Source organism: Cervus canadensis, chromosome X (genome assembly GCF_019320065.1).
Source record: "Cervus canadensis isolate Bull #8, Minnesota chromosome X, ASM1932006v1, whole genome shotgun sequence".
NCBI lineage: Eukaryota > Metazoa > Chordata > Mammalia > Artiodactyla > Cervidae > Cervus > Cervus canadensis.
This window is the reverse complement of record NC_057419.1, coordinates 19,913,916-19,941,197: the sequence shown is the minus strand read 5'-3', so window position 1 is coordinate 19,941,197 and position 27,282 is coordinate 19,913,916. Positions and strand designations below refer to the sequence as shown.

Genomic DNA, 27,282 nt, shown 5'->3' with positions numbered 1-27,282 from the left:
GGCTCTAGGACATGGGCTCAGCAGTTGTGGCACAGGGGCTTAGCTGGTCTGCAGCATGTGGGGTCTTCCCGGATCAGGGATCGAACCCGTCTCCTGCATTGGCAGGTGGATTCTTTACCACTGAGCCACCACGGAAGCCCCAGGTTTTTAACTTTCTCTGAAACCTTTCCTTTTTTATGTTTATTCAACATTCGTCAATAAGAATTTGAGTGCATATCCTAAGAGCCAACTACTGTCATATTCTGAGCTGCTTATATCTAGGATTTTTAACTACTTAAAAACATTTAACATTTGTTTCACTACAGCAAACTCTAAATTCTTAAAAAATTTTCCTTTCAACAGGATTGCCTCAAAAGTTGCCAGACACCACCTCTGAGTAATCAGCAATTGCAGACCCACAAGTGGAAGTCTCTTGATAATGGTGTCAGTGGTTTCATCGAATACAACCCAAGTGATTCTAGCTGAGGAAGCCTGGTTTCTTTGCGGGAGCATATCCCAAACTACAAACCTAAACACCTAATTCTCGTTGACTATATCTGCCAGAGGACTATAGACTAATTTTTATGGTATCAAGAATATAAATAAGTACGTGTTTCTTATAAGAACTGTGTTAATTCTGCTCCCCTTTATTAAATAAAGGCTTTTTGAAAAACCTGAAAGGTTCAGGAAGCAAACACTGTCGAATGTTCTGGTATTCAGCCATCTATCCTTTTCAATTAACCACGTTCTGTGAACAGTCCTGCGGTAGTGCAGAATCCAGGGAGGATTGATTAATAAAGTCCCAAAAGTTGTACTCAGGGAACACAATTTTATAAAGACTGACCCTTTAATTAAGACAAAAAAGCAAAAACATGTATTATATGTGGAGACGATTTAAACAACATGAGGCTTTAAGGTGAAGGGGCTTCTGACAGTCATTGGTACTTAAAGGATGAAAGACCCTGTTTTCTACAAAAACCATGATGTGAAATTTAGGAAACCATTATTAAATGTGGCATAGATTTTTTTTAAAAAGGCCCCAAAGAAAAACAAATTTTTACACAGTATTTCTCAGTGTCAAACTGTGTGATGCTTACTCATTATAATCAACATAATTATTTTATCTTTTGGCTTCCAGATGGAATTTTAGAAAATATCTGCAAGAAAATAGTTCAGAAAGTGCTTCCTCTCAAGTTCTTTGGTACAATTTGGTCATTTTGATAGTTATTAATCCATTAAGTACTTTAACATATATGTATCAACAAAAATGTAAGAAGTACAAATGTTTAGAAAACCACAATTGAAAAATAAATTATATCTTTGACCTCACAGAAAACTGTACTCTAAGATTTTATGTTTCTGAAACATGTCTGTACTGACTACCAGAAAGATGTCTGTACTGACTATAAGAACATCTCTAACTAGATTTATATTAAAGGAACACTACCTAAAACATCCCTTTTTGATTATTAGAATAAATGTCCTGTGTCCTATTTTTTTAAGTAGAAGAGGCAAGTTTTCAGCTTGAAAAAAGAATAATTTTGAATTTAATAAAGTTATATTCCTTTGTGCCTTCCGATTAAGCGAGTCTCAACATCTAGAATTTAATGTCAGTTATAGAATGTTAAGGTTTATTCTTTTATTTCAGGAGACAGACAGTTAATTTTCCTCCTTCAGCATTTCCTCTATTTCCTTATCCCAGTTTTCATCTCGCTTCTCTGATTCTGCCACCACTTCATATTCCTGAAGTTCCTGTTGTAGTTCCTTCTCCCAATCTACAGAATCCTCTAAAAGAAACAAATGAGAAAAAAAAGATTCTGAATTCATCACGGTGGTCTGAACAATGCAGTCCACTATAATTACCTGTGTTATGTCCTAACCACAGAAATATTTACTGTCTCAGGCTTTGTTCAGCACTGTGTATGCTAAGAAACTGAACAGATTTTAACTGTGACTGAAGAGAAATATGATAAGAAAGATACATTTATTAAATGCAGAAGCAAAGGTATCAGATGTTGTCAGTAAATTTTGCGTGTTATTTTCCTTTAACTAGGCCTCTGATTTTCCTTCTATTTAAATAGATAATTGATAATTAATATTGGCAGCAAAAACAGCTAATGTTTCTAGAGCACTCACTCAGCCAGGCGAGGGCTAAGCACTCTCTGAATATCATTCTTTAACCTTAGAACAGTCCATGGACTAGGGAGACAGTTATATACATTTGACAGATGGGGAATGGAGGTTTAGAGGTTAAGTGACTTGTCCAAGATCACAGAGCATGACAGTGACAGACATATGGATGGAACCTGATCTGCAGGTGGTTCACCTCTGGGAGGCCAGCTTTATCACCAGTGCTTTCTGCACAACAGCGGGAACAGCTGTCTTCCCTGATGCTAAGTCTCTGAAAGCTTCATGAATGATGAAGCCTTTTTTTGTCATCCAACAGGAAGCCAGCAATCTGTCCTGATGTGGCAAAGAAAGCAGCCCCATCATTTGCACTTTTTTCCTACATCACCTTAAATTAATTTGGTTCTTAAAAGGCAGCCTGCTCCTTCCCAGAAATGATGTGCTCGTGGCACACAGCAGCTGGAAAAAGAGTCTTAAACCTACAGTATAAATTCCAGCAGGATGCAGCTTTGAAAGCAGAAGGCCGGAGGGCAGCATCTCCACGGGAAGGGGTGGCTTTGGTGCCCAGCCCTGGCCACATATCCTTGGGGCTGAGATGCCTCAGAAGAGTCACTTAACCTCTGTGGTCTCCTTTCTATGCTTCTCTGCTTAGGGCAGAGGAATGGGAAGTCTGGTCATGTGTGCCAGAATCCACCTTCTAGTGTGGAACACAGAGCAGTTTTGATGCAAAAGTTACAACCTAGTTTTGTATATCTGCTCCAAAATAACAAAATTTTCTAAGGTCAACTTCAGCACTGGGGATGAGAACAGTGCTGTCGTTGGCTCTGTACCTTCCAATGCGACTGTCCCCTCCTCCTTTTTGTCCAGCACCAGCTGCTCCATTTCCTTCCTCAGGTCCTCCTGATCCAAGTTACAGGAATCGAAGGCATCACTGACAAACTCAGAAACACATGGGCTGGTAGAAATCTCCTCTTCATCCTGAAAGGCAATACATGAGCCCTGGAAATGGTTTTTGAAATGACGTACAGAGATTAGAGCTCGTGTTTACGGTCATCTAACAACCTACTGCAGCCTCACTTTCATTCCCCTCCCCGGCTAGTCGGATGGCCACTGTGTTCTAATTCCTAACCTGCACACCGGCTCGCTGACCACAGGAGTGACCACTGAGTCTCTCCACTCACTCACAGTTTGGATCACTCCAGTCATTCTGTCTAGTCCCGGAGGATCGCCTCAGGTCTCAGCTGTAGGGCTTTAACCCTTTAAGTACCGGATCCCTCTTCTTCAGAACAGACAAGACCCATATGCAGAAGCAGTTTTGAAATGGTATCTGAGCTAGCTGACAGAGTTACTTCATTTCCACACATCAACTACTAGGTAAAATGTAAGACTGTATTACCTCTTGAGTTTTAAGCTGAGATTTGATTACGACAGGTGGTGTTTTGGGCCGTACTGCCTCTAAGAAGTGAGAAGAAGAGAGTCAAGAATTGCTTGATTTAATTCTGAATATATATGATGATAACAACTAAATTATTCATGAGCACATGATGATACTAAGTAATTTTCAGAAATGAGTTTTTAATGTTACGCTTTCTGTTTTTCTGTAATTATCATAGGAACTACCCAGATGAAACCATCTCAACCTCTTTCTTTTGGGGATATGTTTAGTATATATCATCATATTCTAATACCCCTCATGTAAGGTTTCCAGCAGGAAACGAGTTTTGATTATTAGCAAAAAGCATTGAAGAATATTTCTGCTCTTTCTTTTAAGATAATGAGAATTTAAAAAAAAAAAGATAATGAGAATTAAGTTAAGTTTTCCTTTTGTCCCAAATGCTAGAAAGCACAAAGTATCAATAAAACGTAACGCTCAGTCACAGCGGCTCTCCTGTAAAGCCCATTTTGATACACAAGCAGTTTTGGGTAAAATGGCATTTTCCAATAAAGTTAATAAAGAAGTGCTCGCTTCGGCAGCACATATACTAAAATTGGAATGATACAGAGAAGATTAGCATGGCCCCTGCGCAAGGATGACATGCAAATTCGTGAAGCGTTCCATATTTTTTGGAAGCAACGTAGATGCCCATCAGCAGACGAATGGATAAGGAAGCTGTGGTACATATACACCATGGAATATTACTCAGCCATTAAAAATAATTCATTTGAATCAGTTCTAATGAGATGGATGAAACTGGAGCCCATTATACAGAGTGAAGTAAGCCAGAAAGATAAAGAACATTACAGCATACTAACACATATATATGGAATTTAGAAAGATGGTAATGATAACCCTATATGCAAAACAGAAAAAAGAGACACACATGTACAGAACAGACTTTTGGACTCTGTGGGAGAAGGTGAGGGTGGGATGTTTCGAGAGAACAGCATGTATATTATCTATAGTGAAACAGATCACCAGCCCAGGTGGGATGCATGAGACAAGTGCTCGGGCCTGGTGCACTGGGAAGACCCAGAGGAATCGGGTGGAGAGGGAGGTGGGAGGGGGGATCGGGATGGGGAATACATGTAACTCCATGGCTGATTCATGTGAATGTATGACAAAACCCACTACAATATTGTAAAATAATTAGCCTCCAACTAATAAAAAAAGTTAATAAGAAATACTAAAGTATGAGAGACAACTGGGATTCATATTAACATCTGCATCCAAAGTGCCAAATGTTCTTGTGAGAGCAACTTCATTACATTTCCTGACCCTAAATGCAGTTGTCAGGTGCCCTCCTAGTGGTCCATACAACTGTGCCTTAGGATGCACTGTTTTATATAATCATTTAAAATTCCATGTATGGATAAGTCTCCAGCTGTAACAGGTACCTATACAAAGCAAGTGTTCATTAAACATTAAAAATATGACACAAGATACCTATCTTATTTTAATAATTATTACAGGTATTAAGTCAGGGGTCCCCAACCTCTGGCCCATGGACTGGCACCTTCTGTCAGATCAGCAGCAGCATCAGATTTGAAATAAAGTGCACAATAAATGTTATGCTCTTGAAACATCCTGAAACCATCTCACCCCCTCTCTGGTCCTGGGGAAAAACTGTCTTCCACGAAACCAGTCCCTGGTGCTAAAAAGGTTGGGGACCACTGTATGAAATCATTGCTGATATTATAAACCACTTTCCCCAACAACCAGGGTAAAACTGCCACAATAAGGAAGAGTCACATGTGTCACCGACTGAGGTCTGGTTCCAGGCTGGCTGGCTGAGCTCAGCTCTACAGACCAGAGAACTGGGGAAATGAGCAGGCTGAGTGGGAGACTGAGAACCAAAGGAAAGTGGGGAGCTGAGTCAGCAGAGAACAGAAAGCATGAAAAGGGCAAGGAGAGAGATAGGAAGATGACTGGTGATGGAGGGAGAAATACAAAGGAAGAAATAAAAAACCTGAAGAATGAGAAAAGCAAAGGAAACGAAAACAGGGAAGACGGTGGGCAGGGTCAGGGAGAGGGCAACAAGAGAAGAATGAGTATCTTCTCTGGAAGGAAAAGGACTTTCCCTAAGATGACGATGACATTTCTGGTATGTGCACAATGACAGGCTCATGAGAATCTCAGAGTATTTGTGAAGGAACGATTGTGACATTTGCCCTGCAGAGTGAAGTCTTCTTGAATATACCTGTCAGTGGCAACTCATTCTGTCTGCCGTGGTTCTTTTCCTCCTTCCCAGCAGCTTGCTGCTGGGCCGCCAGGGCTGTGAGCTGGGCCGACTGCTTAATTAGGGAGACGCGGTAGAAGTAGTTCCTCCAAAACACGTCTTCCTTCACGCTTTCAAAGACAAACAACAACACACTTGAGAATGCATGCATACACGTGTGCAGGGCTTATCTGTTGCAGTGGAGATTGGAATAGGTCATTTTTACAGACCGTTTCGAATCGGAATGAGGCTCAAAGGAAATTCTCACTTGCTTTCGAATTGAAAGCTGAGTAACAGGATAAGAAGAAAACTATCTTCTCCACAGCAGCAAAGTTTATAATGCACCAATGAATCCTCAGTGTTTCTTGGTATTTTAAATATACTGACACTGCCCTCAGCAGAGGGAAGTAGGGGACTGCTGTCAAAGCACCATGAGCAGCCTGGGAGACTGGAAGTAGAGCCAGGTCCCCCCCAATTATCTGTTTCCCAAAGGATTAAATGCTTTCAAGCAGTGAGAATAAAGGATTGTGGGTGTTGTTCCTTATGAGAGGACATGTTTGGCAGTTTGCATATAACTAGCAATCAGTAACAGTAATGAAGTGGCAGATTACTGATTAAAAGACTGACGTGCAGTTCAACCTGAGAACTCTCAGTGGTTCTCAAACTTGGCTGCACACTTGTCACCTGGGGTGAGGTGTCGGCACCCAAGAAGGGTAAGGTGAGTATCCATCCACATGTCGGTGGCCTGGAATGGTGAGTGACAGCCTGAGCAGGGACAGGAGGGTGTCTAAGCTGGGGAGGTGGTGGTGGTGATAAAGGACAATTGCTCACTCACAAGGGGATTGACTGCTTAAATAAAAATACTAAGGATAGTGGAAACTGGGTTTCTCACCATCAGAAAAGGGAGTTACAATCATGGAAAGGGAAAATTCTAGAATGATCCTTGCTGTGAAGTATCACTGTGACCATATGGTTTTTATTCGATAGAGATGCAAACAAGTGCATCTGTGTGTATATGAGCACACTAGCTCTTCCACTGAGTGGGCCAAGGAGTAGTGAGACCCTAATAACAAAGAGCATGCCTAATGCTCACCACTTTCCACTAAAAGGAACCAGAACCCCTGGGATAAACAGCCAATTCCAGGCTCATAGCAGGGGAAGTACAAAGCGAGCCTGGAGGACTATCTCATGCTAGAAAGGAAGGACTCAATGAATGAACAGGATGAGTTAAAAAGACATAGAAGCCAGCTTGAATGGGCTTCCATTGGCAAATAGGTGATGATTTGAGCATCAAAACAAATACTGATAGCAATGGATTATAACCATTGCATAAAACAGGACCTTGAGTCCATACAGACATACATAAGTATATGAATACATGGAAAATTTGAGGAGAAATGACATATTTACAGAGTTTCAAAGTGCCTCCCCAGTAAATAGTTATTAATTTTAAAGAGGAAAGAAGTAACTTTATAGTCAAGAAGGCTGGCAGACACCACCTTCATCAAGTGGCAGAGACCAAGAGTCACAGTCCCTGCACTCAGGGACGCTGGCGCGGCTGAGAACAGGGGTTCCTGGCTACACTGAAGCCACGGGGCTCAGGCTCGACTCGCTGTTCCTTGTACAGCCAGCCCAGGCTGAGGAGTCTGCTCACAGCTACTGAGCTGCCCCGCCTCAACGGCCCAAGGGAGCACATAGCCCCAAAGAATGGGTAAGAGAAGCCATCAGCATGAACCACAGAACCCAAAGTCAAGATGCAGAGAAGGCAGAGTGAGAAGGGTATCTTAAGAAAGCCAGACTTCATGTCCTCAGAGAACAGGAAGATAACCCCATCACACAAGGAGAGAGAGGCATTCAACAGGAACACTCACTGAACACCAAAGACCACTGACTTTAAAAATGGGGCAGATTCAAAAGAAGGTAGAAACGGTGAGGAAGAACTCATGGTGGCAGAGGAGAAGGGAGGGGGCCTCTGTTGATCACCACGTCACAGAAGACATGCTACATGTGCTGGAGCTTAAGGGACAAGCAGGGATTTGTGGAGAGGAGAAGCCTTGGATGGGAAGGAGAAAGAGACCACTGCCACAGAGAGGAGCCCGAGTGGAGAAAAGGCAGCGCCATGCTCTGATGCACCTTGGGGATCTTAGTTTTATTCAGGAGGGTGCAGGTGCAGGTGCTTTTTTCATGGGAAAATTCTTTCCACCATCTAACTGGGGATAAAAGAACACATCTCATTTGTACTCCACAATTCCCCAAAAGTCCACCCTGAGTTTTGATTCTATGGCACCCTGTGTGTGGGGGGTGGGGAGGTGGGTACTGCTGAAGAGCCGTAGAGCCCGTTTTCATGAAGAATGTCTGAGAACATCCTGGCCCCCAGCCCATGTCTCTTTCCCATCAGGCTTGAGAACCCAATGCTTACAGTTTAGGAACAAGGTCAAATCTCATCCTGCTCAGCAGCTCGTCCTCTTGGAGCATGACCAGTGCGACAGGGTACATCTGATCAAAGTCAAAGTTAAACTGCACCCCGGCTGGAGGGTCACGAAGGAAGTTCCTCTTGTCCTTGGATAAAAAGAGGAAAAACACGGGGGAAACCATAGACTGCAATTAATAGGTAACAACGCATCAATGATATGACACACTAAATTCCCTAAATGCTTCAGCCACCAAGTGCAATGAGCTGTCATTAACTTGTCTGCCTTAGAGAGAGTGGAGAATGATCAATCCTTTCACATATTCTTTAATAGTTTCACCTGGAGAGAGCGTCATGCAAGGTCAGAAAATTCAACCATGTAACTTGTTGAAACTATATAATTTGAAACCATAGAAAAAGACTTCTGTTTTAGTATGTGAAAACTAGTATAAAAGAACCCAAGGTTGGAGTCAGCTAACCATGATGGTCTTATCAGAAAAGTAAAACCCAAGTCATTTCTCAAATGTGCACAAACCACACTTTAGTCCCAGACCTTCTGATGGAACGCACGCACCCACGCTCTGCCTGAAATCTCTGTGACGCTCTGAAGGTCAGTCCCTGCACTGAGGGCATGAGAATGCAATGGTGACTGAGACAGTGCAGCTTCTCCACAGAATGCCAGGCAGGGAAAGGCTTGTCCTTGGGTCACCTGGGGAACCTTGGCTGAGCATGTGATAGGGCCAGGGCCCCCACCCGACACTCCAAGTCTCCCCCTTCTGGGGAGAAGCAAGCAGATGTGTGATATCCATGTCAAGTTTGACTGTAAGGTGATCATCAAAATACATGGTGTCCACAATGAGCTCGGAATTGGATCCTCAGGCCTTTAGGGATTTACTAATGGGAAGAAAAAAAATCTTAAATGCCCTGGGGCAGTGGAAGGGAGGGAAAGCCCCGCTCTACATTTCTTTTCTAGACCAAGGTTCCATTTACGACTTTAGTTTAAAAAAAAAGTAGGTTAAAAATAAAGCTTGAAAATCACTGAAATAGTGAAAGCCTTATGCTGGGTGCTGAGGACAGAGCTCAAAGCCAGCCTCTGCTGAGAGTTCATAGCCCAGTAGAGACAAAGATAAGGAGTGAGGGTCCCATCTGACAGTATTGGTCTCCATACCTGCGCAGTGGTGCTTAAAGCCCCTACCTACCTCACAGACATACCAGGAGGCTCAAGAGATAATGTGTGAGAGAGTACTTCCTGAAACTGTCAGGTGCTACATGATTCTTAGGTGGTAACACTCTAATATTTTCGGGGCAGCATATGGAGATTTATTTCTTTCAATTTAAGTTTCAGAGAAATACATACAGTAATTAAAGAGCAAATTTAGAGTATGATCATTTCATTCGGAAGAATTAGAATGCTATCTAGAAACTTCTTAATAGCACATCTCAAAAGACTGTCTTAAAAAAAAAGATTGTCTTAATAACAAAAAGAAATCCTTTTAAGGCTGAAAGAAATATTTTGTGAAACAGACTAGAAAAGCAAACTTAAGGACATTGAAAAAAATAGTGAAAGTTGATGTGTACATTCCTAACATCTCAAAATATTTTTAAAATTGTATAGAAGAAAAACATCCTGCTAAGGATGAAGTCATGATAGGAAGAAAGTATTTCGGTACACGGTATCACAAGATACTCACAGCTGACAGGGCCAAGATTTGTTGTTGAATTGTTTCTTCATCATTACTATCAACCCATGGTGGCACTGCTACTTCTAAAAGGTTTTTAATGGCAAAGAAGTAAAAACAGGTTACAAGGGTTACACTGCGACACCAGAAACTAACACAACATTGTAAAGCAACTATACTACAATTAAAAAAGGGGGGCAGGGGGAGGGGGTTACACTGCCATCTGTGGCTTGAAAGAATGAGAAAGTTTCCACATAACCATTTTAGCAATTTACTAGTAAGTTCCAAACACGAACACTCATTGTAATCCTGAGTTAATGTTATGAATCTTATGCACGTATGCATTTGGTAACAAACGGACTTGCATCATACAATGGAAAAGTTGAACAATGCCTTGACTAGGTGACCAAAATCAACATCACCCAGGAGAGACGGCCACTGTAGGCCTCCAGATGTGATCTCCTGAGAAGGATTCGTCATGTAGGTAGTCTTCTGGCCAAGCATGCATAATCTGAATCTGATCATGAGGAAGTATCAGACCAAGCCCAGATGAGGAATGGTCTGTTTTAAAAGAAGCAGCACAACAAAAAGTGCAGTACTGTATCCAAGACTGGATGCTGAACTGAGGGGGAAAAATGTATAAAGGATGTTACTGGGTCAAGTGACAAAATTAGACTATGAATATTATGTCAGTGTTAAATTTCCTAAAGCTGGTAACTGTACCATTGGTGATTATAGAAGAGAATATCCCTATTTCTTTGGAAATGCATACTGAATGAAACGGAAAAAAAAAAGTGAACCTGCCTCCAAACCTTTCACTCCCAATCCATCCACAGTTCCCATCTCAGAGGCACCAACTAGCTCCTGCACCAAGTTCCTGAGCCAGGGTCAACTTTACTGCTTCCCACGAATCACCAGGTTACACTGCCCTGTCCAGTAGTTGACTTGTCCCAAAGAGCCACTTCCCAGTTTTGGGTACCTAGGGGCAACAATGCCTGACGGGAACTCAGCACAGGAGTAACTAGTTGTTTTTGAATTTGTGGTACTGCTCAAACCAACTGAAGTATTTTACACTACTTTTTCCAAATTCAAAGATATGAGGCCAGTTTTGTGTCTGAAAACCACCAAACAGTAAAAGCAGGCATTTTGAGATCTTGCAACTGCAAACATTTAAACAAACATTTATCAGTAAAGAAATGTGTTGAGTAAGTTCTCCAACACCCTGTGATTTTTCACAGCCCTCTGTCACTTCCCTGGAAAGCCCTTCCTTTTATTCAGGAAGGGAGCCAACATTTGCTAAGTGCCCGCTAGGTATACATCAGAGACTCTGCTGGACATGTGAGAAAGTAAAAAAGAAAAGCCCACTCTCTCTCCTTCAGAGCCAGCTCCCCAGAAGGGCTACCTCACCCATATCCTAGCCACTGGGAGAGATTTCCTTCAAGTCCTGAAGGTTTGTCCCCACTGATCCTTGTGCTACCTGAAAGACGGGGGCCTAACTTGGACATTTTTGTAATCTCATAGCCTTAGTGGGATGTCAAGCACATAACCAGTGTTCAGTAAAATTTGGTAGGCAAGTAAGTCACGTATAAACCTATACCATACCTGACTTTTTTGTATTCTGCTCCTCAACAAATTTTTTCTGTTCCTTATGAAAATCTCCTATAATTGTCTGTTAAAAAATACATAGAAAAAAAATACATAAGAGTTAAATTACTTTTAAAAAGCTTATTAGATAAGAAATACACTCGAGATTTGTGAAGTTCATTTGGGACATCTTATTCATTTTCTTCAAATAATGAGACAAAAAAGTGGTATGTCTTCCCTTCCCCAGTAAGAGGGAATCTTCAACATTTCTGAACTCTAAGTGTTCAACTGTCTTTATGATAGACGATCTTTTCAAATGTAAAAATAAAAGGAGTTAAAGACAGAATTTTTATGTTATTCTATAAAACAATAAAAGACAGGTCAAATCTCATTCTAACAAACAGTACACACAATGAAAATATCTAAATAACAAGCTGTCTTAAGTTTGATTGATGACCTCCTTAGTTCAAACAGTTACCAACAGAAATGACATTCCCTAGGCCTGTACCCTACCACTGCAAAAAATGAACAAATTCACTCCCTAGAGTCTTAAAAGGGTTGTTCCTATTGGTCCAGGACTTTTAAAAAGATTCAACTGAATGAACTCAAATGATTCAAAGGCACAAATGTATTCTGAAATGGTTATGGTTGAAAATTAAACTCACAAAATGAAAAGCTTAGTATTACCCAAAAGCATCAATGTATTTTAGAATATATTAAAATAAAAACAAAGGTTATTTAAATCAGGTAACTTATAGTTACTTATTATACAAAAAGGAGAGGGGAGAGAGAAAAAAACAAGAATCTTAACATTTTTATCAGAATATGAAACCCTATTTGGATTAATAAAGGTCATAAAAAGGGACGATTACATTAGCTGCTAATGAATTTCATAAACTTATATTTCCAAAAGATATTTAAATGTACCTTATCAATGATGTCATCTATCTTTCCTTCTTCTACTGATTTCTTTATTGTTTGTGCTGTTTCAGCAACTGATTCAGTTATTTTTTTTGTAGCAGCGGTTGCAAAGTTAAACAGATAGTCTGTAAAGAAGAAAAAAAGTCTATGCTCCATTCAAGTATGATGGCTATTATATTTGTAAATTTCTCCCTTAAATAGTGCTTGTAAGACTAAAACCACAGGACACGTTTCTTGTTAATTGGGACTTAAAACTTAAGGAGTGAGAAGCACCAGTAGTACTCCCCTTTCTCAGCGGACAGGCCATCCACACTGGGCCTTTAGTTCATTGCTTTCAAAGACTGCTAGCATGCTCCTCAGTTCACCCCAGTAGCTGTTTCAAAATTATCTTGCCCTTCTCCAGCCTCTAGTTCTAATTTATCTCAGCAAGTAATCTCCTCTCCTACTTTACAATAAGATCAAGGCTCCTTCTTACTTTCTTTCCTTTCTAGACCTTAAGAATCCCATCTTAATTTTCTCCTTTCCTCTTGTTCAAAAAAAGAAGAAAAAAGCCCCTCCTCTCCTAGATTAACTCATCCCATGATAAATCTGGGGGAGTTTTTAATAAATAGAAATCTTGGCAAGCCCTAATGTAAATAATGAGCAAATGTGTGGAATGAAATTCAAATTGGAACATACAAACTTCACAAGACAAAACGAAAACACAAAATTAACTTTTCTAAAGCCCTGAAAACACATTTGTTATCAGGGCTCTTTTTGCACTACGATGTAAAGGTGTACTTGTAGATAAATAACATTTTAAAGTTCACATTCTACAGAATTTGGGCTGCAGGAAGCGACCTCAGGAAGGTCATGGTGGGGGACGCTCCCAGGCAACTGGCTTTCAAATTTCATCTCACAGAAAATGCTCCAAAATCTAGGGCAGTCTTCCTCTGTGACGCGCACCTGCTGAGAGGGCAGGTGGGCTGACTCACAACACCGGCAGGGAGAAGACCCTGGTAAGAACACCCCAGGGAGCTCAGCACACCTGATTAAATCCTCACTCTGTGGCTGGTACCATGGAAAATCAAGTGACATCTCGCCCACTTACCGCCTCCTTTACCACTCAACAGTCTCCCTTTCCCCACTGTGTCTGGGGGTGTCCATCTGTTCCTGGTACTAACATCCACTGTGACTATACCTCAGGACACTCCTTGGCCCTGGTCTCTTTCTCTCTCACCATTCTCCCCTTCACATGACCACAAGAAATTCTTCAGGATCGCCAAGGAAGCCCCAGATACGTCATTTCTTGGTTTGAAACACTTTTATCGGTCACCCTCTCTTTACCCAGCTAACTACACATCCTGTGAACCTTCACTTACACATCACTTCTCAGCAAATGGACCCCGGCTCCTTGGCCAGCATAGGTGTCCCCAAGAGGTGTTCCCTCACAACCTGTGGTGCCAGATCAACAATATCCATGACACTATATCCATTACGTGGTGAATGTGTCCTCTCAGCTAGACTCAAGACCCATCCTAAGCCCTACCGGGGCAGGGACCGAGGCTGGCTGACTCAGTGTATCCCCAGAAAGTGACCAGTAAGTACTTGCTGAGTGCATGAATGGGGAGTGACTAAATGCTGAGCTTTAGGGAGATCCCTGATTTCCTTTTGGCTATGACTAGCTTATTTACCCAGAGTAGTATGATAAAATGAGAATACAGCCACATTACTTTGTAAAAATATTCTCTGCAGATAGACAAATCCAAACTTCTAAAAGAGTAGGGTTCCCTTTAAGATTTTCTCAGGAATACCTTTTGAGTTATTGATAGACTTGTCATTTTGGGCTTTTTTTTTTTATCTTTGTTCCCTAACCAGGGATGAAACCCATACCCCTTGCATTAGAAATGCAGAGTCTTAACCACTGGACTGCCAGGGAAGTTCCGAGAATGCAGTGCTTGCCCTCAAAGGATGTCCATTGATAAACAAATAAACCAACAAAGAAAGATTGAAAGACAACAAGAGGAGCGAGATTATTCATTAAACAGAGGCTCTCCAAAAGGGAGGGATGTCTCCCAAGAGTTAATTACTGAGAGGCCTGGATTCCTAAGTCAGAAGGAGGCGGCAGTGGGAGACAGGACAAGAGATTCTCAGGAGAGATGCTCATAAAGACGAGAAGTCTGGAATTGTGCAGAGACTGGCTGACACCAAGTTAAAGACAGAAAATTTGAGATGCAGATAAGAGTTAACAGGAAGTAACAGGAGTACAAAGTCCACTTCAGGGACTTAGGAGGAGGGGGTCTGAACTGAAGCATCGACCAAAGAAAAGACAGTCTAAGTAAAATGTCTGCAAGTGAATAGACACAGCAACTTTCTGGAAGGAGGGGGCAGATCGCTAATATCTTCTCTTCATTTTCATCATGTCACAAGCATCCCAGGAAGAGTAGGTATAATTAGCCTAGTTTACAGCTAGGAAAGCTGAGTTACAGAGGATAAATGATTTGTCCATGAAGATGGGGAAGATCTTGTTGCCTAGCCAATAGCCTATTCTCTTCCTCCTTGCCAAAGAAACTACAATTTCGGTGGGCGCTCATGAAACCTGGGGGTGGTCTTGGTCCTCTCTGTTAAAAGCCTGTTTGTTGGACTTACTATGATTTGCAAATGAAATTACAATAAAGGCAGTAAGAAGTACAAAGAACTCAAACACAGGCTACCTGTCTCTAAATGGCAAGTTGGTGCCCCAAAGAAACTAATCTACTCAGTGGGAATCAGGCACAGAGATGTTTCAAGTTTTCAAAACAAAGATGGGTTTTTTTTTTTTTTTAAAGCATATACCTCTTAGTATCACTATGTAAAATAAAAAATATTTGATTGTCTCTCATCTTTTTGAGGGGTTGTGTACAAACTAGGACCTTTACATCTTTTTAAAATCAAATGACTTCCTTGGTGGTCCAGTGGTTAAGATCCCTGCAGTGGTCTATCCTAGGTGAGGGAAGTAAGATCCCACAATGCCACGTGGCTTGGCCAAAAAATAAACAAACAAACTTCAGAGCCAAATGAGCTCTAATTTATTTGGAAACTTTGCATTCACAATGTGTGTGTGGGCAGGGAAGTCCTTCATCTAACCTAGCCTCCTAAACCTAAAGAAAGCCTGGTGAGGAAAGAAAGAGATGGCGGTATTTGGTTTCAAAGTTTTCATATTGAAAACATACTAAAAATATTTGGAAGTCTTTATTACTAAATATAAACATGAAGCTTCAATAAAGCCCTGAGTTTTAAGAAGTCACTTTTGATATTCTTCTGAAGATAAACGAAAATGCTTCTCTATGTTCTATGAAATCAAGGAAACAAACATACACAGCCTTTCCTAACGTGGTCCCACTTTTATTTATCCCAGCTACCTAACATAACTGAGAGGCAAATTGCTCTAGTCAAATTCATCTTCTCACATCTCTCAAACATTCCAAGCTCAAATATTCCCCAATCTTCCACAGAGGAAATAGTCGTTCCCTCTTCAGTGATTTCATTGCACAGCACTTAGTTTTATTTTTCTTGTACACTGTTTAGAGGCTTGGGGCTGAGACTGTGTACAGCCACAATGTGAGATGATGCCTGTTCTCCCTGCCTCTCCACCCCACAGTAAACTTTTTTAACGTTAGAGCCTTTCCTATTCAAATATGTGTTTCTCCACTCTCCGGCTCCAGCCTGCCTTATGCTCTTGCCTTTCAGTATCTTGAACTAAATCCTTTAAAACTGCTAAATTTCATATCTCTCACTTGTAGTGTTGTCTGCTTTAGGGCCACCTTCTCAAAGACGGTTTGATTATTTAAGCCTGACAAGGTCTTTCCAGGAGCAGAATTACTACAGCTTGTGTTTATTTTTCATGTTTATTACTTATACCCTCCTCCTGAACTAGACTGTAAGCTGGGAGAGAGCATGGGTTTTGAAATTAGACAGTCCCAGATTTAAATTTCACTTCTACCATTTACATATCAGCCTAACTTTGGGCCACTAACTCTGAGCTCGTTCTCCCAACTCACTGGGGTGTTTTAACAGATGAGGCATCCGTTCACAAAGCATCTAGTGCTGAAACTTGGAATGCAGACAATAGTTGGCAATTAATTACTTTCCCGCCTTAAGGAAAAAGGTTTAGCTGCACCTAAAAGGACAGAGCCTACTTGTCACAGGCCTTTAGCAACTCTTCCTCAATTTAACTGGGACGACACATTCTGATTTAAGGGCAAAAAGCTCCTCAACGTCCCCTGTCCACTGTGGCTGGGAGGCCGTGGAGGTGAAAGTTGGCGAGTTTAATAAAAAAGATTCCCCGTCAAACCTAAAGATGTCGGGCCCCATTGCTTTATTGCGCCTCCGCTCTCAGTGTTGACACACTCTGCAGAGTGACCTGTCATTAGCCACTGGGGACTTCAGGCACAGGGTTTGACTACTAGATGAGGTTTCGGTCTTGCCCAGATCCTCACCAACCTCTCCGGTCCTGTGAGGACCGACCGATCGACAGAGACACCTTCCTCTCCCCACCCCACACTCCGGATCATTGGTGGTCCACACCCAGAGGCGGCAGGAGGGATGCGGAACCCTGCGGTCCCGGGGGAGACTCACTGCCTAGGCCCTTGGCCTGATGAAGGAGCTCCTGGTTCGTGGCTAGCTGTGGCTCCCCCTCCGCTGACTCCGCCACCGCCTCGGAGCGCTGATCGGGTGGCGAGTGTCCCCTGGGCTGTCCGTCTCCCTGGGACTGCCGGCCACCCGCCGCCGGCTGCTCCAAGCCAAACCAGCTGCTCAAACCGCGGAACATCCCGTCAGCGGGGCCGCCACCGCGGTCCGGGTCACGGGAGACCCTTGAGGGTGCCGCCTACTCTCAATTCCACAAGAAATATCTCCCCGGAAGATAGCAGGAAGGGCGACCCGGAGCCGCGGCTCCGTCCGTCGCCCCGCCTCCACAGCAACTCCGCCACCGGCCGCGCTGGCGTCACTTCCGGACAAAGGCCCCGCCCTCCCCTTATTTCGTAACTCGATTACGCGCGTGGAAACCGGACAAAGGGTTTTCCCCACGTCTCCCAACCCCGCCCCTTTTCCTCCGCCCCCGGAATTTTGTAGTTTCCTGATGTAGGGTAGTAAACAGCGTCTTTGTCACTCAGAGCAGCTTGGCTGGTGACTTAGCCTCGCCTTTTCAGGTTCAGCTGGGCTGGCCCCTTGAAAATGGATGTTTTTAAGCTCTTCCTGAGTGAGTGAGTGAAAGCCGCGTGGTCATGTCCGACTGTTTACGACCCCATGGACTGTGTAGTCCATGGAATTCTCCAGGCCAGAATACTGAAATGGGTAACCGTTCCCTTCTCCCAGGGGATCAAACCCAGGTCTCCCGCTTTGCAGGCGGATTCTTTACCAGCCTAGCCACAAGGGGAGCCCAAGAGTACTGGAGTGGATCTTTCCGACCCAGGAATCGAACTTGGGTCTCATTCATTACAGGCGGATTCTACCAACTGAAACATCAGGGAAGACCCAAGCTCTTCCTGAGTCCACATCAAACCTAGCTCAGGATGGAGGAAACTATTGTAGGACACGTCAGGATATAAGGAGCAGAACCTAGGCTGTGAGAAACCACAGGCAGACGACCTTGTTTTTTCAAATAAATTGTAAGGAAAAGGGAAAGGGGACTCTATAGATTAAGAATGGCTTAAGAGAGGACCCATGGCAACTTGTGGATTTTATTTAGATCCTCAAACACAATGGGGAAAACTTTTTGACGTTGTAAGAATTGGAGATGTGGGCACTGTTCATGAGATTAAGAAACTTGAGTTCAAAAAATTCTTATTGTGGTTGTTCTTTTAGTCACTAAGTCGTGTCCAGCTGTTTTGCAACCCCATGGACTGTAGCCCGCCAGGCTCCTCTGTCCACGCGATTCCCAGGCAAGAATAGTGGAGTGGGTTGCCACTTCCTTCTTCAGGGGATCTTACTGACCCAGGGATCAAACCCACGTTCCCTGCATTGGCAGGCAGATGCTTCACCACTGAATCACCAGGGAAGCCCCTACTTGTGGTAGATAAACATAAAATTTACCACTGTAACCAGTTTTTAAGTGTACAATTAAATAGTATTAACTACATACACATTGTTGTGGAACCAGCCTGCACAATTCTTTTTCTGTTGCAAAACTGAAATTCTTTACCCACTAAACAACGACCCTATCTCCCTTTCCCCTAGACCCTGGCAACAAAGCTACTTTCTGTCTCTGATTTTTGATTACTCCAGGAACTTGATATAAGTGGAATTATACCACAACTGTCTTTGTGACTGGTTCATTTCATTGAGCAAATGTCCCTGAGGTTCATCCATGTTGTAGCATGTGTTAGAACTTCCTTAATATTCTGGCTTAAAAGGCTACTTCAAACACTCCTTGATATAAATTGTAGCAATATTTTTTTTTGATCTGTCTCCTAAGGCAAAGGAAACAAAAGCAAAAATAAACAAATGGGACCTAATTAAACTTGAAAGCTTTTGTACAGCAAAGAAAACCATCCACAAAATGAAAAGACAACCTACTGAATGGGAGAATATATTTGCAAGGGACATGACTGATAAGCGGTTAATATCCAAAATACAAAAACAGCTTATACAACTCAATATCAAAAATAAACACACAACTTGATTAAAAAATAGGCAGAAGACTTGAATAGACATTTTTCCAAAGAAGACATACACATGGCCAACAGGCATATGAAAAAATACTCAATGTCTCTAATTATCAGAGAAATGTAAATCAAAATCACAATGAGATATCAACTCATACGTGTCAGAATGGCTATTATCAAAATGACCACAAATAACAAATGTTGGTGAGGATGTGGAGAAAAGGGAATGCTTGTACACTGTAGTTGGGAATGTAAATTGGTGAAACCACTGTGGAAAACAGTATGGAGGTTCCGCAAAAAACTAAAAATAGAACTACCATGTGATCCTGCAATTCCTTTCCTGGGTATATATCCAAAGACAAGGAAAACAGTAATTAAAAAAAGATACATGCACCCCAATGTTCATGGCAGTATTGTTTACAATTGCCAGGGTATGGCAGCAACATGTGTCCATCAACACATGAATGAAGATGTGGTATGTATACACACACACACACACACACACACACACACACACACACACACACACACGAGAACACTACTCAGCCATAAAAAAGAACGGAATTTTGCTGAGCAACATGGATGGACCTGGAGGATATTGTGCTTACTGAAATAAACCAGATGTGGAAAGACAAATACTGTATGTCATCACTTATATGTGAAATCATTGAATATGACGAAAAAAAGCTATCTTGAAAAAGACTGAATAGTATCCCATTGTGTGTATACTCCACATTTTATTTACCCATTCATGTGTGATGAACATATGGATTATTAATTTGTAAATTGTGCTAATTTTATTGTGTGTATGTGTTTAAAAGAGTTGGAGTTTACATGTTATTGTGGGAAAATTAAATATATAGAAAACCAACCTAAAAGTTGAGCTTCAACAGTCATCAATCCCTGGCCAGGTTTGTATCATCTGTATGCCCACCTATTTCCCCCTATCCTGTATTAATTTGAAGCAAATGCCACACATCCTGTTACAATTGTCCTGAAGGGTAGAATTTTTCAAAATAAAAGATTATAAAAGAACATGAGCAGTCAACTTAATAACAGATTTTTCTTTTTTTTTTTGCCATGAGGCTGGTGGGATCTTAGTTGACCAGGGATTGAGCCTGTGTCCCCTGCAGTGGAAGTGTGGAGTCTTAACCACTGAACTGCCAGGGAATTCCTTTTCTCATTAAAAAAATTTTTTTTTATCCCCAATGCTATATAAGCACCTGGTGAGGGAAGATACACTCTGATTCCACAGAAGTCAGTCAGTCTTACTCGTGTTATCAAATTTGTTTTTCTCCTCAAATCTTTTCCCATTTTGGATTAATGATACCGTAGTTATAATAATCCCTTTGTATTCACAGAGTATCCATCATCTGTTGGCCTCATAGGTTAACAGAATTAAGATGAGGCCTTATATCCTGTGATGAAAAGTCCAGCTTTGGGGACAGACTTTTTGGTCAGGGCCTTTTACATCTCTAAGCCTCAGATTCTGCAGATTAAAAAAGGGGATCTTAACAACTGTCCTGGTTGTAAAAAGGAAATGAAATACTGAAATGTAGAAGGAAGCCTTACATATGTGGCATTAGGTTTTACCATCAGTGTGAACCTGTTTCACAAGCATCCTTTGTGCTGGGTCCTCTGGAAGACTTGTTTTACAACAAAGTCCTCTGTGCTTCCTGTCTTTTATAAGGTGTTTCCTCCTTAAAAAAAGAAAAAAATTGAATTTTGCCAACCCATCCCTCTACCTTCCTTGTTGCTGTTACCTACTAGATTCCTCATTGCTCCTCCACGTTCACTGAAGATTTGGTTCCTTGGCCTCGATTGACTCCTCCAATTGTTGACATCCTTCTGGGGGTCCTCAATGTCCCCCACACTGGCCTGGTGAGCCCTAGGCCCAATTCCAGTGACGCCCATCTCACTCGACTTCATTTCAGGGTCAGACCCTAAACTGGATCATCTCCTGAAATTTCTTCCCCTTTGACATCGTTGACACCCAGAGTCTGGTGACAACTCCTCAGTCCCTTCATCCCTACAGGCCCTCATCTTCTGGTCTCTTTTTTTTTTTTTTTGGCAGCGCTGTGGTGCATGTGGGATTTCAGTTCCCCAAACAGGGATCAAACCCCAGCCCCTTGCATTGAAAACTCGGAGTCTTAACCACTGGACCACCAGGGAAGTCCCCATCTGTTTTCCTAGTTCTAGTCTACCTGCTCCCTGCTCCTCTCCCTTCCCTTCTTCTGGGGACTAGGCCCCTGGTGCGTCACCATCGTCACATTCTTTCAGTGCCCTTAACTTCCTCACCCTCATCCTTCTACTCAATCAGCAAAGTCTGGTTTTATCACAATATCAGTATTTATATGTCAACCTTGCACAACTATAGCTGGAGCTCATTGTACATTAATGGCTTCTAGACTCCACTGGGTCTTCAGTGATGCTCATCTCACTGGGCCCTCTAGTGACTCACCTGGCTGGTTAGTCAAAATTTTCACGTTTCCCAGCCCTTCCATCTCACTCCAAACCCTCCTGTTGTCCCTGTTAGATCCTTTCTCCTTCAGTGATTTGTGCACGTTCTTCCCTTCGCCTTAATAACCAACCTCCTGTGTCCTTTCTTGGTACCAAGGCACCAACCATCCTCTTTAAAAAGTCACTTGGCGAAACCCTGATTGTCGTCCCCCTAGCCCCTAGCATTTTTAATTTTTTAATTTTAATGTTTGCTACACGCGTACTGGCCAGGAACCGTACTGATTGCAGTAGAGGTGTAGCCCTCTCCCCATGGCGTGAGCCCCGCGCTCCGTCTGACCCTCGTCCTCCGCTTGGCGCTCCCGCAGTTCCTCTCCGAGACCCAGAAGCCCTTTCCGGCGTCGAGAGCCTGACGCGAGGACCCGAGCGGGGTCGGGGCGTGTCGAGGGGCCGGGGCGCCGGGACGTGGCGCTCACCCGCGTCCCCGAGGTGCCGGTGCTCAGCCAGCCGCGGAGGGGAGGGGCAGTCCCCGGGGCTGAGCCAGGCCCGGGGCCGAGCGCGTCCAGGGCGGAGGGTGACGGGAAGCCGCCGGCGCCAGAGGACTCACTTTGGGGCCGCTTGTTTCGGAGCGTGGCACAAACCCGGGTGCCAACCCCGAGCTCAGCGGAGTGAGTCAGCGGGGCCCGCGGCGGCAAGAGAGGGGAAGGTGGGCTAGGAGGGCGCCGCGCACCCCGAGGCCCGCGCGGGAGGCGGGAGGGACCTTGAGGGAGGCTCGGGACACCCCTGGCGGCGGCCTCTTCTTCAGCCGACAGGTGAGCGCGGGCGGGCCTCGAGGCGGAGCCCGGCGGCTCCAGCGGCGGTCCTCTGCGCCGCCGCCGCCGGCTCACAGGTAATCCCCGGCCGGGGCCTCCCCGCCGGGGCCGCCCGCCTGCCCGCCTGCGCCCGGGCCCGGCGCGCACGTGGGGCCGAGCGCCTTTGTCCCCTCCGAGGGCGGCCGCCGCGCGCGTCCCCGCACCCCGCGCGCTCTGCCCGCGGGCCGACAGCGGCCGGGCGGGGCCGGGGCCCTGGGAGCCCGCTCTGGGGCGGCCAGCGGCCCGGGCTCCCGAGCGCCGCGTCCCCAGGAGGCGCTTCTGCGCGCGCCTGGCCTCGGAATCGGGCGCCGGGGCCCGCCGCGCCCCCAGCCCGGTTTCTCCCGGGCCCCGGGAGCCCCCGAGATGGCGTTGGCGGAAGTGCACCCCAGCGCCGGGGGAGAGGGCCTTTCCGTCCCCTCTTCTGCCCCGCGACTCTCGTTTCCCGGTTCCTAGCTGGTTAGGGCGCGCTGAGCCCGAGTCCGCTGCTGCTACAACATAGCTTGCTTTCTTCAACAGTGTCTCCACATATGGTGTCTAATTTGCATTCAATAAAATGCCCCCATTTTAAGTGTGCAGATAAGGGATTTTGACAAATTATACACCCGCGTAACCACTACCCAAAGGTAGACCTAGATCATTTCCATCACTCCAGAAAGTTCGCTCGTGCTCCTCCCCAGTCAATCCACAACTGCCCTCACCCCTTGATTTTCATCAGAGTTTAGTGTTAACGGTTCTAGAATTTCCATAAAGTGGGCTCATTCAGTAAGTATTCTTTTGTTTTTGACTGCTGTCTAAATGGCCGTCATCGAGAAGGTGTCTCTTGTTGCCTCTGATGTTTTTTTTTTTCCAGTTGCTCTAGTCCTGCGCTGTCCAGTGTGGTAGCCACTCGCAGCATTGTGACTCTTGAGAGCAGGAAATGTGGCAAGTGTGTGAACTGAGATGTGCTTTGAGTAGACACACATAATTTCGAAAGACAGTACCAAAAAAAAAAAAAAAAAAGGATGTAAATTATCTCACCAAAATATTCTTACATTGATATATGTGTTGAATGATAGTGTTTTGGATACATTGGGTTAAATAAGATATGATTAAAATGACCATAATCTGTTTCTTTTTATTTTTTTAATATGGCGACTGGAAAATTTAAAATTACACAAATGCTATGTTTTCATTGGATAGCGGACAGCTCTACACACCCCTCTTTTACAGACAGTTGGTTCTGCTCACTGCCTGAGTCAATGTAAATAATGTAATTCACAAGAGTAAAAAAGTCCTGATTCTAGAAGGAGCGTGAAGAATCTGTTTTTTCTACTGTTTTAAAATCTTGCTTCAGACTTACTTATTTGCTTAGAAGAGATGGAAAGTACTAGGTGTCTCCTTGATATTAAGTTATATTTTCTATTTTTAAGTTACATTTTCAAAAAGAACTTTGCAAAATATCTGATGTCCTTCAAAAGTTATCTTGTGCTTTTGAAAATGTGGAAAACTGATAATTACCTACAACCCAACCACCTAAATATATTAAAATGTAGCATTTTAGTGTGACTTGAGCAGTCTTAATTTTAAAAAGCAGTTGAGATGATACAATGTCTTATATAATAGATAATATAATGCTTATAATGTAAGCATATTTTACATGAAAGATTCTTAGGCTTTCTGACAACCACATAATGTACCTTCTCATGAATACTCTTCCGTTTTTATGGCATTTTTCCATGTTGCTAACTTTTACAAATGGGAAGTCATTTTAATAGTGTGACAGTGCTGGAATAAGGTAGTTACAGTGCCGCTTATTTGCCCCTTCATCCCACAGAAAAGGCGAAAACCAGGAGGGCAGGAACCTTGATTTTATATTCACCCCCATACACACAGAATCTGGGAACACATCAAGCATGTAATTGTTCTTGAGGAAGAAAATTTTCTTCTGTCCTTCTAAGTTCTTCTGACTGACTTAAGAATTAAATTGACATGAGACAGATTCATAGAAGAAAATTTTAAAAAGTTTAATAATTCTTGAGAGAGACTCAGGAAAACTGAGTCACTTGCCAAAAGGGTTGAAACCCTCGCCTTTAATAGCATCTTCAGCTCAAGATGAAAGAGGGTGTTGGAGGTGGTGTTTTGGGACTTGAAGAGGGAAGAAGGCAATTAATTTGGAGACAGAAAGGCAAATATTTCCCTAAACAAATGTGTGCTGGGCCAGGCAGAGACAGTGGGACCCAGAGTAGATTCTGATCTCTAAGAGCTTCTGCCACTACATCTAGCTCATAGTCTCTGAAAATATTGGGTTGATCAGAAAGTTCGTTCGGGTTTTTCCATCCAATGTTATAGAAAAACCCGAAGGAATTTTTTTTGCCAACCCGTATCTCTGGTGATAGCTCTATTCTGGGAACAGGTTCTTTATCTAAATTCCTTAGGCGGCAAGGGGGAGGGGGCAGTAAAAAAGAAAGACTTACTGAGTCCTTGTTTCTTAAAAATAATCAAACTAAATCCTCATGCCAAAGAGGCACATTTTGGGGTGGCAGATTTTCCTCCCCTACCTAACAGATTTTCAGTAAACATTTGTTAGCTGACTGAATCAGTGCATAGGTGGCTCTGAAAAATAAGAGCTAACCTTCACTCAGCACTTGGGTGCTGCTCTCTTTGGAAATGCCTACACAACTCTGTAAGGCAGGCACTGGTATTGTTTCTGTGTACTGCCCAGGTGGAGAATTCAAAGTTTTCAAAAGTTGGAGAAGGTGCCCAGGGTCATAGCTATGAGTGACAGAGTCAGCACTTGAACTCGGGCTGTCTGACTCCAGAGGAGGGGCATTGATCAAAATAGAAAAAAAATCAACAGTGGGATGAGTAACAGAAGACTGTGATGAAATTCCCACTCTACCAACTACCTGGGCTAGTAGGAGTGGTAAGAGAAAGATTTAGATAACATTTTGGATCCACAGAAGGAGCATTCTGGGTTTGGAATGAGAATCTTGTAGGCTAAATCTAGCTCAGGTGAGTGGGTGGATGGCCAGGTGGCTAGTAAAGAGAAACGATGACATTGACTGTGATCAATTGTAGTGTGTAGAGAAAGGCAGGCCCAGAGACTTATGGAAGCCATTTGGGATGGGACTTTTGTATTCTGGATGACTTCAGTCTACTCACCCTGATGGTGATCAAAGAGAACTCACAGCTCTGAGGTGAGATAACTCTACATCTCTTAAGTTAAGCTAGTTTGTTTTGCAAGTAGAGGAAACTACAAAATCAGAATGGGCATTTCGTTGGGGATGACAGACATAGGATAAGCAGGGAACTGAAATTATTCCTACCTCATTGCACTTACACTTAATTTCCAGGTATTTAAAAAAATTGTGAGTTGCAATAGAAAGTGGGATTTATAGTTATTAGTTTTTGTAAGTGACTGTCTTTTCTTGTACTTACAATTTCTAATTATTTTGAATTTTTAAATTTTAATTTATTTAAAAAATTTTATGACTTGCAATTTTATATTAATAGTTTCACTCTGTTGGCAGTTGGCCTGCCAGGACTATACGGCTCACCTTCACATGCCTGGTGAAATGGCAGAGGCCCACAGCCCCTGGCGATGCTCAAGAGAAAAACAATAGTACTCAAGAGTAGAGAAAACCAAGTAGCTCATGGACTCCGTCTGCCTTTAAAACAAAAGGGTTTGGATCAGACAGCAGCGGCAAAGTCAAATAAAATTTCTTTATGACATAATATTTTCTTTTTTTTTCCCTGCTTGAATATTTCTATATGATGAAATGGATGGGTAAGGAACAGATTCAGTGTTCCACATGCTTAGTTAAGGAGGATACATTTATTATTAATTGATAGTAACATTAGCAGCTAACTTTTGGTGCTGAAGAAGACTCCTGTAAGTCCCTTGGACAGCAAGGAGATCAAACCAGTCAATGTTAACGGAAATCAACCCTGAATACTCATTGGAAGGACTGATGCTGAAGCTGAAGCTCCAGTATTTTGGTCATCTGATGCGAACAGTTGACTCACTGGAAAAGTCCTTGATGAACGATTGAGGGCAGAAGGAGAAGAGGGCATCAGAGGATGAGATGGCTGGATGGCCTCACTGATACAATGGACATGAACTTGGGTAAACTTCAGGAGATGGTGAGGGACAGGGAGGCCTGGCCTGCTGCAGTCCATGGGGTCACAGTCAGACATGACTGGGTGACTGAACAACAACAACGTGTTAATATAGGAGTCGACTTGACCCCCTCTAAGCCAGATATCAGCAAATATTTTCCATGAAAGATAATAAATATTTCAGGTTTTGTGGGCCAGAGGCCTCTATTTTCCCAGCTCCTCAACTCTGCCATTGTAGCCAGAAAGGCACCATAGACAGTATGTAGATGATTAGTGTGGCTGCATGCTAATGAAACTTGATTTATAGACACTGAAGTTAGAGTTTCATATAATTTTTTTTGTTCCATTTAATTTTAATGTGTCATGAAATATTCTTTTGATCATTTCTCAATCATTTAAACTGTAAAAACAGTCTTAGCTTGGGGACTGTACAAAAATAGACAGTGGGCCAGATGTGACCTGTGGGCCCTGGTTTCCTGACCTCTTGAGCTCATTTAATCCTCACAACCACCTGCAAGATTTTTTAAAATGTTGGCATATTTGAATATTGATTTCAAAAATAGACTATTCTTTTAAAAGCAATTTTAGATTCACAGCAAAACTGACCAGAAAGTACTGAGTTCCCATATACCTCCTGTGCCATACCCACGGTGTTCCCTGTTGTCAACATCTTGAACCAGAGAGGAACATTCGTTAGTCAGTGAACCTACACATCATTATCATTCCAAGTCCACAGGTTTCGTTAGAATTCACTCTTGGTGTTACACAGTCTGTGAGTTTGGTCAAATATATAATGACCTGTATCCACCATTATAGTATCATACAAAATAGTTGCACTGCCCTAAAAAAACACTCTATGCTCCTCCTATTCACCCTTCCCCAGTAACCCCTAAAAAC

The 27,282-nt window shown here is 43.0% G+C and overlaps 2 protein-coding genes and 1 non-coding gene across 7 annotated transcripts in view; 2 read left to right on the top strand and 1 right to left on the bottom strand.

Annotated features, from left to right (window-relative positions):
• Window positions 1-807: 807 nt before the first annotated feature.
• On the bottom strand, window positions 808-17,338 carry SYAP1 (synapse associated protein 1). The gene is made up of 9 exons (XM_043459081.1): window positions 16,953-17,338; window positions 12,363-12,481; window positions 11,454-11,520; window positions 9,864-9,937; window positions 8,182-8,321; window positions 5,745-5,893; window positions 3,503-3,561; window positions 2,937-3,084; window positions 808-1,766 (listed from the first exon to the last, which is right to left on the bottom strand). Exons 1-9 carry the CDS (start codon window positions 17,143-17,145, stop codon window positions 1,639-1,641), a joined length of 1,077 nt encoding a protein of 358 aa, XP_043315016.1. The 5' UTR covers window positions 17,146-17,338; the 3' UTR covers window positions 808-1,638.
• Window positions 4,065-4,171, top strand: LOC122436043. The gene has a single exon (XR_006267816.1). It is a non-coding gene; the product is annotated as a U6 spliceosomal RNA (small nuclear RNA).
• Window positions 17,339-21,842: 4,504 nt separating the features above from the next.
• Window positions 21,843-27,282, top strand: part of CTPS2 (CTP synthase 2) — a 110,027-nt gene continuing 104,587 nt past the window's right edge. Inside the window, exon 1 of one of the 5 annotated variants that reach the window (XR_006267449.1) lies at window positions 21,843-22,104. The gene's annotated coding sequence lies outside the window, so the exon portion shown is untranslated. Of the gene's footprint in view, window positions 22,143-22,192; window positions 22,326-27,282 lie in introns of those variants that run through there. The other 4 variants (XM_043458481.1, XM_043458479.1, XM_043458478.1 and 1 more) reach the window with 4 other exon arrangements.

Bases quoted from the DNA above. Each gene is read 5' to 3' on its own strand.
- SYAP1 (XM_043459081.1), bottom strand. From the start codon at position 17,145: ATGTTCCGCGGTTTGAGCAGCTGGTTTGGCTTGGAGCAGCCGGCGGCG. The intron at 3,562-5,744 runs GTATATTCAAGA...CTCACTTCTTAG, and splicing joins GAATGAGTTGCCACTGACAG to AGGCAGTACGGCCCAAAACA. The intron at 1,767-2,936 runs GTACAGAGCCAA...TGTTTCTTTTAG, and splicing joins GGGGACAGTCGCATTGGAAG to AGGATTCTGTAGATTGGGAG.